General features: G+C 39.2%; 1 protein-coding gene across 15 annotated transcripts in view; it reads left to right on the forward strand.

The window, feature by feature from the left end:
- LOC124141828 overlaps positions 1-21,452 on the forward strand; it is a 153,075-nt gene that overhangs the window by 53,379 nt on the left and 78,244 nt on the right. For 14 of the 15 annotated variants that reach the window (XM_048389014.1, XM_048389016.1, XM_048389015.1 and 11 more), the window contains 6 exons: positions 2,006-2,181; positions 6,332-6,509; positions 12,769-12,841; positions 16,099-16,176; positions 17,392-17,433; positions 20,706-20,883. In XM_048389014.1, the coding sequence (XP_048244971.1) occupies positions 2,130-2,181; positions 6,332-6,509; positions 12,769-12,841; positions 16,099-16,176; positions 17,392-17,433; positions 20,706-20,883 (601 nt within the window). In that variant the 5' untranslated portion in view covers positions 2,006-2,129. The remainder of the gene's footprint in view (positions 1-2,005; positions 2,182-6,331; positions 6,510-12,768; positions 12,842-16,098; positions 16,177-17,391; positions 17,434-20,705; positions 20,884-21,452) is intronic. The other variant, XM_048389024.1, reaches the window with a different exon arrangement.

The raw sequence follows: 21,452 nt of genomic DNA on the forward strand, positions 1-21,452 counted from the left end.
GGAAGTATTGGCATGAGTGTGAACAACATGTAAACAAGACTGCAGATGTCTCAGTTTGCTGTTGGAACATACTGGCATGAGTGCGTACAACTTGTAAACAAGACTGCAGACGTCTCGGTTAGCTCTATTTCCCATTATGCATCATGAGTCAGCCTGAAATGATACTATAGAAAAGGTATTTTTCTCCACGATTTAAATGCCCATAATTAGGGGTGCATATTATACATGAGTGCATATTATGCACAAATATATGCAGTATGAAGGCTCCAGTATATATGTACAGTGTATGTAAATCCAGCTGTGCTGGTCCCTGGGATCGGTCTACCTGTATCATCACGCCCTCAAACGAGGTGGTGACCACCTGAAGATGTAGTGTACCTATTTCTTGTAGAGGTATAGCTGACATTGCCATAGCTGACAGTATCACTTGTAGACACGGGGTTGCATCTTATCAGAGACCATATACCGGTATATGGTCTAAGATCTTATATACCTGTTTGCCACAATGCAGGTGTGAGGGTTTTTTTCTGAAAGGCTTAAAAATATATAAATGTTTGGTCTTGTTTTGCTTTGCAGCCTTTTCATACAATTCAGCAAATTTATGATCAATATATTTCTGCACATTTACAGTTCATTGTTCATTATATTATCACATATACATTTAATTAATATCAGCACATTAATCACTCATCTATTTCGGAACATTTACAATTACATGTAATTTCAACACATACAATTCAATAATTTCAGCACATACAATTCAATAATTTCAGCACATATACAATACAATAATTTCAGCACATATAAAATTCAATGATTTCAGCACATACAATCCAATAATCTCAGCACACATACAATTCAATAATTTCAGCACATATACAATTCAATAATTTCAGCACATATACAATTCAGACATTTATGCACATATACAATTCAATAATTTCAGCACATATACAATTCAGACATTAATGCACATATACAATGCATTATTTTTAGCACATATGCAATTCAATAATTTAAGCACATACAATCCAATAATTTAAGCACATGCAATTCAATAATTTCAGCACATATACAATGCAATAATTTCAGCAGATACAATCCAATAATTTCAGCACATATACAATACAATAGTTTCAGCACATATACAATGCAATAATTTCAGCAGATACAATCCAATGATTTCAGCACATTTACAATTCAATAATTTCAGCACATATACAATTCAATAGTTTCAGCACTTTAATATGCAAATCATGCAAGAAATGATTGTGACAAACACAGCACCAGTTTGTGGAGAACCAGTTCAGATTAAACTTCTTTGCTGGTTGTTATCTATGCTAGTGAGTTTGTAAACACAGGTGATAGTGGCAGCTTCAAGGCTGGCCAGCCAGGCATGTCAGCTCAGCGAGTCAGCTGGTCTCTCCTGGGAATTACACACCATAGTGACTCGGGGTTGTTCAGTGGATGCTCTACACTGACTTTAACAAGTTAAAGAGCAGCATTTGTTGTTTGTTGTTAACACCGCACTCAGCAATATTCCAGCTATATGACGCCGGTCTGTATATAATCGAGACTGGGCAAGACAATCCAGTGATTGACATCATGAGCATCAATCCTTGCTTTTGGGATACGATGACATGCATCAACCAAGTCAGCGAGCCTGACCACAAGATCCATTTGGTCACCTTACAACAAACACAGGTTGCTGAAGACCAATTTTAACCTGGATCTTCATGGGGTTTAACCAATAAGAATGAGTGAGTGAGTATGGTTTATGCTGCTTTTAGCAATATACCAGCAATATCATGATGAGGGACACCGGAAAATGGGCTTCACACATTGTACCCATGTGAGGAATCAAACCTGGGTCTTCGGCATGACAAGCCAACACTTTAACCACAAAGCTACCCCACCACCCTTTAGTTTCTGAAGCTGCACACAAAGTTCTGCATATTTTGATTAATTTGTTTCCACCACACCTGACATTTTACTTTTATTTCAGATAAACATGCAGTCTCCATTGTTTTCTGAAATTCTGGTGAAGAAGATGGGTGGAAAAGATATGAAGGCAACTATGTTGTGATTGGACGACCTTCACCTTCCTGTCACGCAGAGCAGACGTCATCATGGCAGGGTGGACGAGTTTAACTGGATACCTCAACTTTAAGCCAGGGGGAGGTAGGACATTTACAATGTTAAAGTCTCTATGAATCTCTGTACTTTACGAAGAAAGTGTTATCACAAATATAACATCAGTTACATTAAAGTCTCTAGTTTATCAATAAGGGCTCTTGTGGCCCAGCTGTCAACAGCTCTGTAAATGCCTGTGCAGAGTTGCTCCCCTCAGTCATATCAGAATCTGATGATCATTTTCTCAAATCCCAAACTCATGTTTGAATTTTGTATGCATAATGGTTTGGACCTAAACAACTTATTGATTAAAGTAGGATTAAATAAAAAACCTGACTGATGATCTAAAATAATGTCATACCTATAGAGCCTTAGCTATAATTGTAATTTAACCTACAGGTAGCATTTAGATTACATTCAATGTTTGTATCTGTGTCAGTTGAGCACAACCTCACTCTGAGACACATCGTTTACTTATTTTTTGGGCCAGACTTTTATTATTTCTTCGGTTGTGGATTTAAAAAATATTTAATGAAAAACACATGGCAAAATAATTTTTTATTATGCAAAAAGGTAATCTACCGGTTTGTTGCCATCTGTGCAGGGTCAGCCAAGCTTGGCGCACTGTTATAACCTATTGTCTTGCAGTTTAAACTATTGAATGCAAAATCATTTTATTGTGAACAGATGTATATGCATTCAGCAACACTACAAAAAGAGATATTTTTATTTGCACTCTTCATTTTTTAGGGTTCGATTTCGAGTTTGCTTGGCTTATGTTTCGAGGTTTGTCAGCACTATGCCCGTGTGGGTTTCACCAAAGTGGTAAATGTCTGAGACTTGCATCACTTCGGGCTTTCCTCCCACATGCTTACATGCCGTGATATAACTGGAATACTGTTGAAAGCAGCGTTAAACCAAACTCCATTTTGCGTTAAGGCAAACTCACTCACTCACTCACTCACTCACTCACTCACTCACTCACTCACTCACCAACCCACCCATACACCCACTCACTCACCCAAACCCAACCACCCACCCACCCACTCATTCACTCACTCACCCACCCACCCACCCACCCACCCAGTCACTCACTCACTCACCCAAACCCAACCACCCACCCACCCACTCGGTCTGTGACATCCGCGAACCAATTTTAGAAAACCATCTTACCATAGATTTATTCCTGTTTCCATAAAAGCTTTTAGTGAATCATAATCCAAGTGAGCCAAGTGATGCATACGATTACATCCAACTGAATCATCACATAACATCACATCATTCTGTTCACCAGCCTGTATGCGTATTACATAAGTATTGACTTTTATATCATTACAATACCTATATACCAGTAGGTATATGGCGTGTTGATTCAAACAATTTCAAAATTGCAATATTGACCGAAAGCAGTAGATCCACGAAGGGAAAGCTAATCACTCACAAGGTGCTGTATAGATCTATGGCCACCTGTTGGCAGGGGAATAGTATTTTGATAAAGACGACAGTGGTACGTTGTGACACAAATACCGCCATCATGAAGCGAAGACATCGAAATAGGAGACTTGCTTTGGATATTTTTAAAGAATATTTTGAGACCCACATCCCAGTGAGGGCGAGGCACCTCACAATTGAGTTTCCTCCCCTAGTGATACCTGTGTTTGGAGGTAAGATCGGAGAATCGTGACTGCGTATTGATCTGATACTGACTCATTTCTGACTGGAAAATATCCCGAATGTATGACGAACCATATGGATTCGATGGTTTCGATTAATAGAGTTCTCTTTTTAAGATTTAGGTGTGTCATAATTGTTAGAAATTAAATATATATATATATATATGTTAAAATAAACAACACTTGTATGTTTAATCTCCTACATCTTCAGTGATCATTTTCAGATGTTAAATTTGATCAAAATAATACTTTCAGTTTATTTTTCTTGATATTTATAATAAACAAATATTCTAGTCACATGTAGAGTTAGGCAAAGTCTGTCTGCTTGTTAATAAATAAAAGCGACCATACCTTTTCCATGCTTTGACGATGGCCGCCATCTGTGACACAGGCCGGAATGTGTCAGGTGCACCCACTACACACGGACACCACAACATGAAGCTTATGTCGGACATGTACTAGGCATTGATATAAATATTTATTAAATTATTGTATGGAAAGGAATCCTGCATTGAGATTTCTGATACAACTGTAATTGCTCTGTATGCGGAGATGTAATCACGTCATCATGTGACCAGCCGCTGACAAATGTAACTCTACCTTTCCTGTCTGTGCTTAAGTCACCTCATTTAAGAAATAAACGATGAGTGGGAGTTGTTTATCATACAATAAAACACTGCAGGGAGAATAAACCATGAGGGCTGCAGCCCCGAGTGGTTTATTCTCCCTGCAGTGTTTTATTGTACAAAAGATGAGATGAGATGTCAATATTATGTACAGCCTCTTTATGAATGATGATAAGATGTACAAGCTTTAAACATTTTTACCCGTACTTAGATAATGATGACTCCCTTAATACAATCCGTCCTGGGCAATGTCGGACAAATCCATTTTATCAATTTTATTCCATATTCTTACAATCCTCACGTCAGTTGCCTGTACACTTGCTCCCAAGACAGATTGTCATATCTCTACTGTTTTTGGATGCAATTATTTGGCCATTACGTTCATCTGCGTTTCCAGCTACATCTATAGGGAATAACTTACTAGATACTCCCCTCTAAAAAATAGCGTCATCCAATATACAACGTCTTCAAGTTGTGAGCACATGTTTGGATCTCCAGAAATGACGTGATGATAGAACAATGTTTTATCCTAAAATAAACCCCGCTTCATTCTTCATTGTTCTTTGCGATTATCTTATATTCGTGGATAACCCACACTGCATCGTCCAATATGTGAAAACAAAAAACAAATGAGGGAAAAATTATTTTATCTTATGTTTATCAACACTCTTGTCTTAATGAGAAAATACGCAAGGTAATCTTAATCCCTGGATGTAAAACAATGCCTAGCAGAACAAAAATACAATTTAAACGGTAGATCAACATATTTGGTGATTTTGTATCTCAAATTTCAAATTTGTACTGAACAAGTCTCTTATCACACGTTCTTTTACCGGACTTCGCTTAAGGAGTACGGTGAATTTTTTTTACCGGCCTAATATTCAATTTGTTTTTTACAAAATGCTGAATCCGCTAGAGGGGGGTGCACATTATACTTGGGTGCGCACTATACTCAAGAAAATATGGTAATGTTTACTCGAAAGGTGTAAGTTGGCCAGAAGGATTGGCATCAGCGTTAGCTCTCCGTAATCTGTCAACCTCAATGTTTCTGGTCTGCTATACAACATAAGAGCTGACATATTCTACTTTGTGTCGTCTGCCAACTGCAGAGCCTGAATAAATCCATGATGACGGTAGTAAACAGGTCTGACGGAGATGTGTGTGTCATCTGTGTAGGCCATAAAGCAGGAAGGTGTGCATGGCCTCCAAGTGGGGCACTTGGCTGACTGTTTTTCCTGACCATGTGGATCATTGCCCATGTTATCAACCACACATTTAATTATCTGCCTACTGTAAAACTTTCAATCAATAAAATACGAAAAAGACCGAGAAATGAAGTCTTTTGGGTAAATGTTTCACCAATTCTATATCGCCTCGCAGCCAGTGTCTTTAAAATGCCCCAAGGGTTAGTGACACGTTCAGCTTCTGAGTAACCTCCATAGATGTCCATTGCACTGCCGAGAGTGCTTCAAAACAATGGTGAGGTCTGGTGAAATGGGGTTTAACGTCACGTTCAAGATTATTGTACTTATATGGTGAAGTGCATGATTGCGTGGGCTACATAATCGTAATACATATTCAGGGAGATTCTAGATCAAACCCATGATTAGCATAGTCCACTGGGCCATCCAAGATAGAGTTCAGGGCCCACTTGCACAAAGCAATCTTAGCGCTAAGACATATTGTTATCCTATGTTAAAGTATGGGAGTTACAATCATCTTAGCGCTAAGATTGCTTTGTGCAAGTAGGCCCTGGAAAAGTCAGTCTATAAAATTTATTATAAGTCACAAAATGGCTGAAATACAGACAATTCATTCTTAAACATAAACTTTACCTGGGTCATTCAGGATGATACATACTGCCAGCGAGTCATTAGAGGATTCTATGATGTGTTGCAGCTCTGAGTCGCCTCAAGTCCCGGAAGCGGATGTGGTGTGCCCTGGAAGAAAGTAAATGCCAGCTGTTGTACTACAAGTCGGAGGCTGATGCCCGGTCCAAGCCTCCCGCTGGGGAGGTCAACCTGAAGGGCGCCGCCATTACCCTTGACCTCGACAACCAGAACCAGTTTATTATCATGTAAGTATTCTATACCACCAGACCTTGATTATATCCTTGAACTCTGGAACTCTTAGACACTTCCCAAGTTGTGCTCTGTCAGCAATCGGGGCAGTCGGGTAGCCTGGTGGTTAAAGCGTTCGCTCATCACGCCGAAGACCCAGGTTTGATTCCCGACATGGGTACAATGTGAGAACCCATTTCTGGTGTACCCCGCCGTGATATTGCTGGAATATTGCTAAAAGTGGCGTAAAACCTTACTCACTCACTCTCTCAGCAATCTTAATCTACATATGCTGCATAGGAACAGCAGACTAATTAGGTGTAAAATTGTTCCCAAAGTTTTATATGTACTTCCTATGAAGCATGTGACCCCGTGTCCTCAGTGTGACCTGTAGGTCGCTATGGAGATAAACACTATGTAAGCCAGTACTGGAACTATTGAGCACTATCTGGCAGATCTTCACATGCAATGCCAGGTGAAACCGCTGGCTCTGGCAGATTTTATCAGGAGTTCATGGTATATTTGGGCTGTAGAAATTAAAACTATAGACATATATAGGTAAGTCATTCTTTGACAGATCTCTTTTAGACAATGTATTTCCAGTGTCTTAGGGGGCGGTCGGGTAGCTTAGTGGTTAAAGCGTTCACTCGTCACGATGAAGACCCGGGTTTGATCCCCGACATGGGTATAATGTGTGAAGCCCATTTCTGGTGTCCCCCACCGTGATATTGCTGGAATATTGCTAGAAGCGGCATAAAACCATACTCACTCACTCACTCTTCAGTGTCCTAGATGTCTGGGAAGGTTGTCAAGTTATGTTACAAGTTATGGAGTAATTGCCAGGCCCCGTTCCACAAAGTGATCTTAGTGCTATCTCTGACTGTTGTAAGGCTAAGATAAATGCAAATCACAGCTAATTAATTCCCATATCAAGGGTGACTTGAATTTACACCAGGGCAACCAGCAAGCATGTTTAATCACAGTGCTTACATATTTCCTCTAATAGATGCTTCTGCTGTGTTATAATAAATATTTGGTATCTATTAGAGTCATTTTCATTTTCTATTAGAATCATTTTCGGTTTTACTACCCCCAGCATGTATAAGAGACTAGGTGTCTGTTTTTCCAAATTGGTTTTGACCCAGCATGTTTTAGACACCCAGTGTCACCACAAAAACTTCATTAGAGGAAGTAAGGTATTTTGGTCTGCTGTGCCTATCCATGCAGAGGATTTCTGTCTGTTATTAGTGGGTCTGTTACGTTGAACTTTGGAAGTGAGTGAGTGAGTTTGGTTTAATGCCGCTTTTAAGGGTATTCCAGTTATATCGCGGCGTGTCAGCTTAATGTGGGAGGAAAGCCCGAAGTGATGCAGGTCTCTGACGTTTACTACTTCAGTGAAACCCAAGAGCACGGGTATGGTGCTGACAAACCTAGAAACAGCATTGGGGCGAACCAGGATTCGAATCCACAATCATAGGTTTCTGGCATGCCCAAGGGATGCAACTCTGCACAGCAAATCGTGGGGCCTTAGACGACTGGGCCACCTGTGCCCCCTAAACTTCGGAAGTAATCCGGTGTGGTATACATGATTACAAACATCAGACCACTGAAGTCCATGTGTGCATGTTCTGCCTGTATGATTCTACTCAAAGATTAATTTCAACTGTTTACGAAGACCTTCGCTGTCAGATACATAATCCTTTGCTCCTGACAGATATAGGTATGTAGGTACACCACATGGGCTGACATAGAGGCTCAGCCAGGCAGCTGTCATAACGCCTACACCCAGCTCTCTGTCACCATGTACATTACCTGTCACGATCTTGATGACCTGTCAATCAAAGTAGAAATACGATATTCATTTTGATTATGAAACTGACAAATGCAATAGAATGTTTTAAAGTCGGTGTAGGTGCTTGTCGTTTCATGTTTGCCACTGCGTTTCCAATTTATACAACTCAAAAGAAGTTAATGAACACCTGAGTCTATAAACAACAAATAAACAAACAAACAATAGGGTCAGGTGGTCGCTATGGCTACTGGCTACATTAATAATCTAATCATTCATTTACTGGCGCTGTCTTACATAGACTGGAGTTAGGTCCCATGGTGTGTCTGGTGGCCCACATGGTCTGCAACTCGGAACGACAGAACGGTGGATTCTGAGTTTCAATAGGTCCCCAGCAACCGATGCTTGTTGTACAATGCGCCTTTATGGATCAGGTGGTCAGGCTTGTCATCACACCCAGTGTGCGGCATAAGATCAATCACTGGTTCATCTGGTCCAGATGTGATTATTTACAGACTGATGTCATATAGTGGATTATTTGTTAAGAACGATCAAACGAACGAACGAACGAACGAACGAACGAACGAACGAACGAACGAACGAACAAACAAACAAACAAACGAAGTTTTGGAAGTACAAGACAGCATGCATTTTTCTAGAGTGGCACGAATATCATGTATCTTTGTGAAATGTCAACAATAGAATTCACATTGCACTTTTGCTAAAGTTTGAATTGCTCCTATGTTAAACTTTTTATTGTATCTAATCTTTCTTATGTTAAGAAGTGTGATGATTGAAGAGTATTTATTGATCTTGAAAGAGACACTGTAAAATGCACCATTCAATAGTGCTGAGTGGTCTGTATTGTGCAGTAGGTGTTATGAGGTTATCAGCCCAGTTGGTAGCTATGAGTGTGTAGTACCGGATGCCATCACACACTGGTGACAGCCTAGCTGGGCTGGGATGTCCACAGTGAAGGGCAGACTGCAGTAATGAGGTCCTGGACTGTGTCAACATGGGCTTACCGCTCCGGTAAAAACACAGGCCATATCTCTAGGAACGTGTAGTATTCGCTGATTGGACAAATAGTGTGCTTGGCCAGGTGGTGGCAATCAACTTGTAAGGATAATGATTACGTGAATAAATAAATTCTCATCGGCCCATCAAACCATTAATTCCTGCAATTCGATTCAGGAAAAAAATATCTTAGTTTTACCTAGATTATTTTTAGAATATATATATATGAGTATAGTGCGCACTTTTTTTTCGAAAAAACACAGCTGTGTAGAAGGGGGTGCGCATTATACACGAATTATGAGTTTGGATGTTTTTTTCCCCCATGGAAAGACATTGCCGTGAGCACGAAACACCGGGAATACCATGTCAACAAATCCATACTGAAGTACGCAAAATAATTATGTAATTACACTGTCTGGCTATAAAAAGTGTTCTTTGTATATCTGGACTTATGTTTGTAACTTATTTCATTGATTTTATTCAAAATTCCTTATAATATTGTTTTTATTAATTTCGGCGAAATCGTGTGTGAAGCGATCGGAAGATCGCACAACTCACCGTTATTAACAGCAACCACGGTCAGAATACCGCTATTGACGCCTTGAAACAAACTTTAGTTGGCAGAGAATGGATACATATATCATAAATGACATACTTTGACTCGTTAAAAGTCATATTTGTTTTTGTTTGACGATTCTATGTCAACATGAAATTCTCGCGATCACGTGATCACGTGCGCGTGAGCCTTGACGGTGACTGGTCAGACATGTTCCATGTAAAAAATAATATCCGGGAATAGCGATCAGCTGCTTCGCTTAGGGTTATTATTATTTTAAATATGTTTAGTAAAGGTTGCATATAATTAAGAAAATAATGGAATATATTTTTCCTGATAAATAAAATAGTTTCAGATACAATTGTTGCCGATCCTTGCATTAAAAATCTTATAAAGTTATATCATTGGGTGTGTCTTGACCGAATCACCGGTCGATTCCAAGAAAACGTGTGTACAGCTGATTGCTGTTTCCAGCTTAGTTTACGAGAAAATACGCAAGGTAATCTTAATCCCTAAATATAAAACAATGCCTAGCAGAACAATAAATACTATTTAAACGGTAAATAAACATGTCTGGTGATTTTTTATCTCAAATTTCGAATTTGTACTGACGAAGTTTCTCAGCACCCGTTCGTTTGCCGGACTTCGCTGAAAGGGTACGGTGTAAACAATTTCTGCGCATAATATTCAAATTTCTTTTTTTCCAAAATATTGAACCCGCTAGAGGGGGGTGCGCATTATACATGGGTGCGCACTATACACAAGAAAATACGGTAATTGTTTTGTATTGAGCACCAAACTTTGAATTATGTCAATGTATTACTTATTAATAAAAATTAAAAAACAAATAGTTATGTCCTCTAATTGTGATTAAAATGATACAACTTATTATCATACTTCCATGTATGAGATCTGATAAAGTCTACATGATCCTGATAAAATACTATGTATCCCACCTTGGAGGGAAATAAATTACTCAACAGGTGAATAAATCTGTTATACCCCACCAAGAACAGGAACAGGCAGCACGTGGATTTCTCAGAGGCAGAATAAATCCCTTATACTCTATTTCGATGCAAAAAGCTTTTTCCAAGTCAATGAAAGTCAAATAACATAGCACAAGTTAACCTCAGCTCAATCAAACAGCTATTTTCTATCAATTTTGAATTTGTTTGAATTCTTTTACAATGTCATTTTAAAACATCTCGGTAAAATAAATTTGTTGTAGCAGGATCATGAGGGGTACATGGGGTACTTACATTGTAGCAGGAGAAACAAGTCTGAGGACGAGCTGCCTTATACAACAGAAGGTATTCAGTACAGTGTCATTGAGGAAAACAAGAAATAGCTTTCATTCTGAATAGATGTAAAAATATTATTTTAAACAGCCAAGAGGAAAAGATATGTAATTTCTGCATAATTATGCAATAATCACCACAAATCCAGACTGAGCTGAGGAAATCATTAAATTCCCACCGCTAGAGAATGTAAGGAAATTAGTAAAGACCTAGACATCAGGCGGAAAGTCCTACCACAAGGATTAGGGAGGATTAGACCAGCTGTAGTTTGTTTCTTGCAATGACTTTGTCGTATTGTTCCCAAAATGCATATTGTAGTGTTTCCTGTAGGGAAGGACAATGTGGTTGGAAATAATAAAAAAATACATTATTTCTGCATTACAACTTTTAATGATGGGATGTCACTATCAGTAACATTTTCAGATCCTAAAGTTAAATATATTATTTTATCCAAAACTGGCTTCCACAGGAGATGTTGCTTGGGTGAGATCAAGCTATATCTACTAAGAGAGATCTCGCTACAATGAAATTGCATCAGAATGCTTTGTGACCATTGTGACATCATTGGTTAACGTGACATCGCAGTCGTCACTAATCTCTATGCCACTGAAGATGGTTAGTTGTATCTTTGACACTAAGACAAAGGGCCCTGTTCTACAAAGTGATCATAGCACAACGACAGTCGTAAGTCTATGTTAAAGTATGGGAGTTACGCTCACCTTAGTGCCATGATAGCTTTGTGAAACAGATCCCTGGTTATTACTGTTTACAAACTGAAAAAGTAGGAAGAAGGATCTTGGACATCTTCCCAAGGCAAGAGAGTTAACTGACTATAAAAGTCCAGTTTCCACTCTTGCCAAACTAGGCTTGAATTCCTGAGCTCAATGGTAGCGCCACCAGTGGTTATTACGAGTTATGTCCCTTTTAACCCTCTCCTATGGACCAATCATATTCCAGCTCCCGTATCACTTGCATTTGTTTCAAACAAAACGGCTGCGCCCAGTCAAGACGATCTGATCAATAATCAAGATCTATATTGTGATATGTAAGTCTTACATCGCAAAGTGCATCAAATCACGTGAGCACCTTGATTAAAAACACGAAAAGATTTAGAAAATATCTGTTGACAACGAGTTAGCGGTGCACATGCTTTGCAAATCCTGCATTCAACCGAAATCTGCATACCACTTTACGAACCGGATTTCAATTTCGGTGCGCGATTTTGCTTGGACTACGCATAAACTCGTTAGTCCAGCCAAATTATTACTCCAAATGTATTCCTACCTAGTTCGGCAAGGGTGGAAACTGGACTTTTAAAGTCAGTGAACTCCTTGCCTCGGGAAGATGGATCTTGGATGATAAATAGAATCGCACCCAAGTCTCTTTTGATAACAAATATATTATCATTCATCGAAAATGTTTTAAGATTTTAATACACTTGTGTTGACATATATGATATCAAGAGAGACTCGAGAAATGTCATGCGTATTGAAAGGGGAAAGAACATTATTCAAGTTGACACCAAATTGTGTTTGGTCTGGGTTGCACAGATATAAGGTACTGGTTCTATCGGGATGTTTGACTGTGAGGTTTAGCTGGTTTTTTATTTGTTGCAGGACAGAGGGAAAGGAGTTTGTACTGACAGCGGAGAATCATGAGTCCATGATGATCTGGCTGATGGCATTACAGGTGAGTCATATCATCAACATCGTCGCAACTCATCGGAAAATTTGGTACATAACTGAACATCGGATACTCACTAAGCCCCTACTCTTTCTTATTAGTGAATGGAGTCATGGGGTGAGCCTCATGGTTAAAGTGTTCGCTCATCATGCCGAAGACCCTCGTTCCATTCCCCTCATTGGTACAATGTGTGAATCCCTTTTCTGGTGTCCCTGCCTTGATATTGCTAGAATATTGCTAAAAGCAGCATAAAACAATACTCACTCACTCATTGTTATTGGTTAAACCCCTATGAACATCCGGATTAGAATTGGTCTTCAGCAACCCATGTTTGTTGTAAGGTGAATGGATCAGGTGGTCAGGCTCGCTGACTTGGTTGATGCATGTCATCGTATCCCAATTGCATGGATCGATGCTCATGATGTCCATCACTGGATTGTATGGTCCAGATTCGAGTATTTATCACTGGAGGATTGATGAGTGAGACATTAACAAACAAATCTCATTGGTTAGATGATTAGAAAAAGAAAAGTATAGCTGACACTATTTTTTAAATTCTGTTGCAAGCAAACTTACATGTTCACAACAACCAAACTTGTGCTAAGATCTGTTAAACCGACCAATGAGAATGTCCATACAGATACTGCTCACATGACAACATATTCATTTAATGTTTTAAAGAACAAAAGGGAATATGGAATGGTACCATGAAGTGTCCTGTCTTTATTAATTAGGCCTGATACCTGTCTATCTGGTGTCAGTCTTGAAGGTGGTGTTGTCGTGAAGTGTGCTAAGCAAAGGTGACACAGATATGGGACATTTTGTTTGTTCAGTGTCTCAATAACTAAAACGTTCACTTAAAGTTTTATTTAATCACAACGTAAAAGAACATGTGTTTTTAGGGGGTTTGAACATATTACACCTCTCGGTAATGCATGTGTAAATAAACCAGTCTGTCACAAGTGATGTCGGGTGTAGGAGCAAATAGTTACGAGGAAAATTAATATTTTTATGAGTCTGGTCGACATGAGTGAAAATATTTAACTTTCATCATTCACAAGATAGACAGAACATCCCCTGGGATTTCTATGACAGCCTCAGATGTTATACAAGAACAATATTACAGTGGAAATAGCTGGTGCATTCTTGATCTATTTTCATCTGCCACATCCTTAGGAGAAGCCTTGGCAAGCAAATCCTTTCAAGCCTAACCGTGAACCGATCTATTGATTTACCAACATGGCAGACAGAGTTTTTTAGCATATACTAAATAGACCTGATGTATTTGAACAGGGTACAATGAACAAACCACTCTGTTAGGACTGACTTGATTTCTATAGTACACGTCTGAACACTCTTCAATGGATCCTGACCTCGAGGTCTGTGTTTGATCTCCAAGTATATATAGATTTTCTTTCTTCTATGCCGTGTATAAGGTCAATAGTGTAGGTGCAAAACGTGCATGCATTCATAGTCAATATGATGTTTACTTTCAATATTCCGTAATTAATGTTTAAAAATAAGTCAGTTTGCAAAGTCTGGGAACGACAGTCTACTTTGTACGGAAATCAGACACCATGGCAGGAATCTGTGCCGACAGCTCTGTTTGTGTGACATGTGTGCAGAGATAAGATATTATGTATTCATAAAATCCTTTCAGACACACCCTCTTCTTAACAAACTGGTTATTATGAAGATGAATTAAAATTAAATTGGAGCAGTTCTTTGTGGTGTTGCTATAGTGTAATAGTTGCATGTCTACCAGTGGCCTATAATTCACATAATGTTCAAGCAGTGTGATTCAGTTGATTTTTTCTCATGACTTGTTGAAATTGCTTCTGTCCTTAGTGCATTTATAAATCAATAATCATTTGAAAATTTCAACATTTTTAAATCTGTTTTTTTGTTACAAATATTTTTGAAACAACTATACCATTCATTATCATTCCTAAATTTTAATTACAGTAAACTATGGTTATAATTACTAAAAGGGACCAATAATTTGAGTTTGTTATAACTGTAGTTCATTTTAAGCATACATACAGCATATGGACGGGACAAAAACCAGTTCGTTATATACATCAGTTTATTATAAGAGTGTTCGTTATAAATGTAGTTTATTTTATATTCCTCTGATGGTAGTGCATGGAAACTAGGATCTGACATCAACAAACTTGTTTACGTCTTGTGCTTCATTCACAGTGTGAAGTAATGAGGATGATGTCTGACATGATTGTGTGTCTAATGGTTACTAAATACAACTTTAAATTACATTTTCCTGTAGATTGCCTGATTTCCTTTTGGTATACCACTCACAATAGTTTGAAATTTACACTCGAGTCTGAGTCCAGATGAATATTTGACACACCTGGGAATACAATAAATCGCTTTCGTTTTTGTCAAGATTATGTGTGTGTTCATCAATCCGTCACAAACATGTCGTGTCAAATTCATGAACATCGTGACAAAAGTTTCTTTAACATTTGGCTGCATAGAAATCTGCTTTTTATACTTCATGCATGACTTGCTTTCTCCACTATAGATTCTGTATGTCATCTCTGTCAAGCTTCATGTTATAGCTTGGTCCCGATCCACAGAGTGTTTGCACTGTTACAACCTATCATAACTGACATGATAGTTCATCACAGGCTTACATATGTTGTAGACCTGTGAATGCTTTGTGGATCTGCCCTGAGCCCTGTTCCACAAAGGGGGTGGTCGGGTAGCCTAGTGGTTAAAGCGTTCGCTCAACACGCCGAAGACCCGGGTTCGATTCTCCACATGGGTACAATGTGTAAAGCCCATTCCTGGTGTTCTCTGCCGTGATATTGCTGGAATATTGCTAAAAGCGGCGTTAAATCAAACTCACTCACTCACGGTTCCACTAAGCAATCAGAGTACTACGACTGTCGTAAGTCTGTCTAAAGTATGGGAGTTACGATCATCTTAGCGCTCTTATTGCTTTGTGGATCTGGGCTATGGGCCCTATTACACAAAGCAATCAGAGTACTACGACTGTCGTAAGTCTGTCTAAAGTATGGGAGTTACGATCATCTTAGCACTCTTATTGCTTTGTGGATCTGGGCCATAGGCCCTATTACACAAGGCAATCAGAGCACTATGAATGTTGTAAGCCTATGTTACAATATGGGAGTTACGATCATCTCAGCGCTATATCGCTCCGTGGATCGGGGCCCTGGTCTGTATAGAGAGGTCGACCTGAATGTTGTGTATGCCCTGACTCTCCTGCTCATGTTGTCCAGGCCAAGAGGGACCTCCACTCCAAGGCAAACATAGACAAGAAGAAGACCCCAAAGGAGGAACTGGACAAGAGAGAACGAGTAAGACAATCATGCCACTCAATAAAACACTGCATAACCTTTACGACTCATGGATGAACAGACGGAGAGGCTGGGAGGAGGGGTGGGGGTGACAGATAAAAGAAAAGTATTTGAAGGAATAAAGGTTGAAGTGGTTGTTGGATGGATGGTTGAATGAGTGAATAGATGGATGGGTGAATGAATGAATGGATGGATGGGTGAAGTGATGGATGGATGTTGAATGAATGGATGGGTGAAGTGGTTGTTGGATGGATGGTTGAATGAGTGGATAGATGGATGGGTGAAGTGATGGATGGATGAATGAAGTAATGGTTGGATGGATTGATTGATGGGTGTTCTGTGTAATTGGGTGCTGGATTTGGTGATGAATGGTTGAATGAATGTATGGATGAATAGATGGTTGAATGAAGTGATGGTTTGATGGACAAATGGATGGTTGAATGAATGGATGGTTAATAGATGGTTGAATGAAGTGATGGTTTGATGGACAAATGGATGGTTGAATGAGTGGATAGATGGATGGTTGAATGAGTGGATAGATGGATGGTTGAATGAAGTAATGGTTGGATGGATGGATTGATGGGTGTTCTGTGTAATTGGGTGCTGGATTGGGCAACAGAGTTAGAAATAAACAACCAGTTCTGGATTAATGCAGCCCTTTTGAAAAATATACCCTCTTTTCTGCTTTGCTAACCTTCAACAATAGTCAAATAAAAGCCTCTTTGAAATGTGCGTCGGGCTATTTCAGGTACCTACAGTGTTGTGATTGATGTTGAGCAGAGTCTATGTCAACACGCTGACTGTGTACACAAAGCTGGTTTTAAATGTATACATGTATGATTATTTAGCAACTATTCGTAAAGTAAATCTGAAGTTGCACCTCATCTTTTTTATTGAATACTTGTTGAGTGTATGAGATTTTGTGAAATGTATTATCTTTATCGGGTCGCACTTGCACAAAGTGATCTTTGTGCAACGACTATTGTAAGAGTATGTAAGGGTATGGGAGTTATGATTGTCGTAGTACTGAGATCACTTTGTGCACGTGGACCCTGGTGCAATAACAATTGTCTTGAGTCTCGCACTGGAGGAACTTGTACTCTTTTGTGGAAAGCAGACGACGAAGATGTCTTTATGATGATGGCAGGTGGGGCAGTTGCTAAGGGTTGCGAAGGGTTGCTAGTGTCATGACAGCACAATTTGTGTTTTTCCTAGAGAAACCAGACAGCATTTATAAGAGAACATATTTGGTACCATGTGAGTATAAGGTGATCTGCAAGCTCCTCACAGCGATAGCCGTTCGTGGAGCTCTCTATACTATCGCTGCCACCAGTAAAAACTCCCCACTGTGATAGGTGGCCCCAACCATGCTTGGAGTTGAACTCGCAACCGAATGACCGTTATGTTAACAAACAAGTGACGACTGTTCTCACGCCGAATACACTTACCGCTGATAAATTACTTTCTTTGTTTGTCAATTTGAATTTCTATTTCATTAAAAGCATCATCTTTAATTGATATAGTAAGAATGTAAGGGAGAAGTTGGTTGATTTTCCGTTAGTCTGCAATCTCGAACCAATCTGATTATTAAAACAACAAAGAAAATTCATCTGGAATATGATAGCATTCCCAAAGACATAAACAAAAGTATAAACGTTACTACATATGGGGTTAGAGGGCAAATTTCAAGATTCTTGTAATGGCCGTGCCCACACTGGTGGCAGCGATGTTACCGAGAGTGTAACGAAGGTGTCACGCGCTGGGAAGGAGCTTGGTGATCTGGTGTGGGATAACAGTACCAGGAGGTACCTCTGTCATCTCCAGGGAAATGTTTCCTTCAACTAGTCAACATTTTATTTGTTTACAGGCCACAGATCAATTTCATAAAAGAAATTCCGTAATATTTTTTTAGAGCATTTTATGTGTTGGAACACACCAACTCACTCAAAAAAATAAATCAGTCTTATGTTCATTAAATTTTTCTGTTGATGTGATTGTCAAATATCAGATATCCTTTTAATAAAATCTATTTCCCTAATCACCCTTGCTTCAAGTAAGAGATATCTCAAGATCACACAACAGTTTGTAACAGTTCTGCTGTTTGAGGCTATGTATTTGACTGGTTAAGATATGGACATTGTGAGTTGGTTGTCTCCTGTAGAGGGATTCCTTACTAAACCTTGCCATGTTGCCCTCCTCAAGGTCACACTCAGACATGGGGTGTATAGATCTAACACTTGGCAGGCAGCAGCGGGAGAGTCTCACCATCAGGTTGGGGAGGAGGTAGACTGTCTCCCAGTCCCTGAACCATATTATTTTTCCTTCTGCCCAGCTCTTACTGTAGTTATAGCCCTAAATGAAGCAAGTCTAGATTAGCAACAGTCTGTCTCACAGTCCCTGAGCCATGTTATTTTCCCTTCTGACCCGCCCTTACTGTAGTTATAGCCCTAAATGAAGCAAGTCTAGATTAGCCACAGTCTGTCTCACAGTCCCTGAACCATGCTATTTTCCCTTCTGACCCGCCCTTACTGTAGTTATGGCCCTAAATGAAGCAAGTCTAGATTTGCCACAGTCTGTCTCACAGTCCCTGAACCATACTATGTTCCCTTCCACCCAGCCCTTACTGCAATGCTATAGCCCTAAATGAAGCAAGTCTAGATTTGCCACAGTCTGTCTCACAGTCCCTGAACCATGTTATTTTTCCTTCCACCCAACCCTTACTGTAATGCTATAGCCCTAAAAAGAACCAAGTCTAGACTTTCCACAATCTGTCTCACAGTCCCAGAACCATTATATATATTTTCCCTTCTGCCCATACCGGTACTTTAGTTCTGAAAGAAGCAAGTCTAGATTTTCCACAGGTTCAGGTCTGAATCTCTAATCTCACTGGGGCTCCTTTTCAGTTTAAATGTACCTTCTTGTTTCTATCAAAAATATATTTTTTCAGAGACTAAGTGTTAGTCTAGGAAGAAGAAGAACTTAACATGAAGATGCTTTTTTGGATAGGTTCTTAAACTGACATTAACCTTATTTTGGAGATATATGTCATGTTAATTTTAGTATACTGTCCTCAAACGGTATTTTTCTCTATGTATGATTTTGCATGAACAGAATTTTCAGTTTCCTTCAGTTCTGTTACCTATTCAGAATGTATCCTGCTGGCTTTCATATTTCTAATGTCTACGTTTAGAAAGTGGTCAACCATTTATTTCTTTGTGCATCCCAGGCTGATATTGACCTATCTTTGACAAAAAGTCTTTTCTTTGGTTTCTAAGCATGAATTTTGTTGTGAACTGGAATATCATTTTTCTATCTAATGGACACAAAAATGTTGAACTGTTGATCAGTATATAACACATGTTATTGATGTGACCTTGTAAATACCAAACCCAGGACACTTGCGGTGATGCTTCAGTGGAATTTCTAAATCTAATTCTTGTATAATTTGTGTCACTCTGTAAAAAGTAGTACCGTATTCGACGTAATAAGCGCCCAGGGCCCTCTCAAAATTAGAAATAGGGGGCTCTTAATACAATATTATTTTGGTGAAAAACAACAGAGTTGAAAGATAAATTTCGTGGTTTATGCTGACAGCCTGAAATGTTTATATACGACATGTATATTTTTCCAGAATTTAATTGCCTATAATTAAGGGTGCATATAACACACGAGTGCGTATTATACGCGAATAGATAAGTCTTGCGTACATTGATCAATCCGAAGGGGTGCTAATTGGGATTGTTCACTAGTCAATATATTAGCAAATATCGCCGTGGGTGCTTACTAGAGCGGGGCGCTTATTACGTCGAATACAGTATATCTTCTATTCATTAAAGATTGTCAGTTATTCAAATTTGGTTTGAAAAGAAACTGTTTGTGTATTGTGTATAATGATGTTCATGTGAGGATAAGATACATGGAAGAACAACTTCTTTATAATAATTAGGAGCGACGGTTCGGTGTAGGTTCTAACACCGTTATCAAGCAAGTGGTGTTCTTTCTTATATCTTATCCTTACTTAGTACTCCAACTTCTAAATGCGTTTCGAGGAAGTTAGCATGATGTCAACTCTTTTATCAATTAAAATTTCTCTGTAAATCCAAGTTTCAAATCAGTGAATCAGTCAAAAAGTAGATCTGTCCACTGAATAATTTCCCACTTTACTACTTCCTTGAGGGCGGTGGGGTAGCCTAGTGGTTGAAGCGTTTGCTCCCCACACTGAAAACCTGGGTTTGATTCCCCACATGGGTACAATGTGTGCAGTCCATTTCTGGGATCCCTGATGATATAGCTGAAATATTGCTAAAAGCAGCGTAAACCAATACTCATTCACTATGTTGTCCTTATGATGATTCGTTAAGGTGAGAACAAATATGGTTCCACAATTGATTTATGAAAAGGTGTCTGAAGATTGCTAGCCTTGAAGCAGAAATAATGTACTTTCACTGTTCTGGTGACTGAGAACCATGCTCAGCCTCCTCTATTCCTATTGTAGATATATCACATGTCATGTTGCTTGTATTACCCAGAGTTCCTCCGACATCACGGCCATGAATCCCGAAGGTAGCCGTCACAAAGCCCTTGGCTACTCCCAGTCCCTTCACATGAACAACGGGCCAGCGTCGACGTTGAACTCCAAATTCCGACACTATCAACTTCAGAAGATCGGAGAATCATTCGACGTGAACAACATGCCATCTCGCAAAGGTACATCAGTCTCTAATGCTTAGCATAGCCTAGTGGTTAAAGTGTTCACTCATTTCGCTGACTGATAGGTTTGATTCACAACATGGGTGCAATTTGTGGCTAGTTCCTGGTGTCCCTAGCTGGGGTCTTGTGCAGCGGCATTAAACCTTTCTCTCACACACTTGTGTCAGGCATGCAGTCTGGTTGATGAGATTCTTTGCAGTGTACCCTTCACCTTTAAGCACATGCTCGGAGCTTATTTTTGGGGTGTGGCTGTGTCAGATTCAAACTAGAATCGCTGGTACTAATTTCAGTCAAGATTTATGTTTCAGTTCCTTGTGGTGCTACGATGAAGATTGAGTATGATGTAATTAATTATGACAGATTACTTGTGCAGATGTGGTTATTGGCCGGACATTTCTCCATATTGCAAAAAATATTCCTGATTCTGATACAGTGATGAGCTTTTTGTTGAATAATGTTGCCAAGTGACGGACATGTGTTCAGTACTCCCAGAAACAAACCAGTTGAGAAAGCTTAATATATGGTTAAAGTTTAAGTCCCTGTTTTGAAAAGTGAAATAAACTAAA

The sequence above is a fragment of the Haliotis rufescens genome, unplaced genomic scaffold, assembly GCF_023055435.1.
Source record: "Haliotis rufescens isolate VD_foot unplaced genomic scaffold, xgHalRufe1.0.p SCAF_8, whole genome shotgun sequence".
Classification (NCBI taxonomy): domain Eukaryota; kingdom Metazoa; phylum Mollusca; class Gastropoda; order Lepetellida; family Haliotidae; genus Haliotis; species Haliotis rufescens.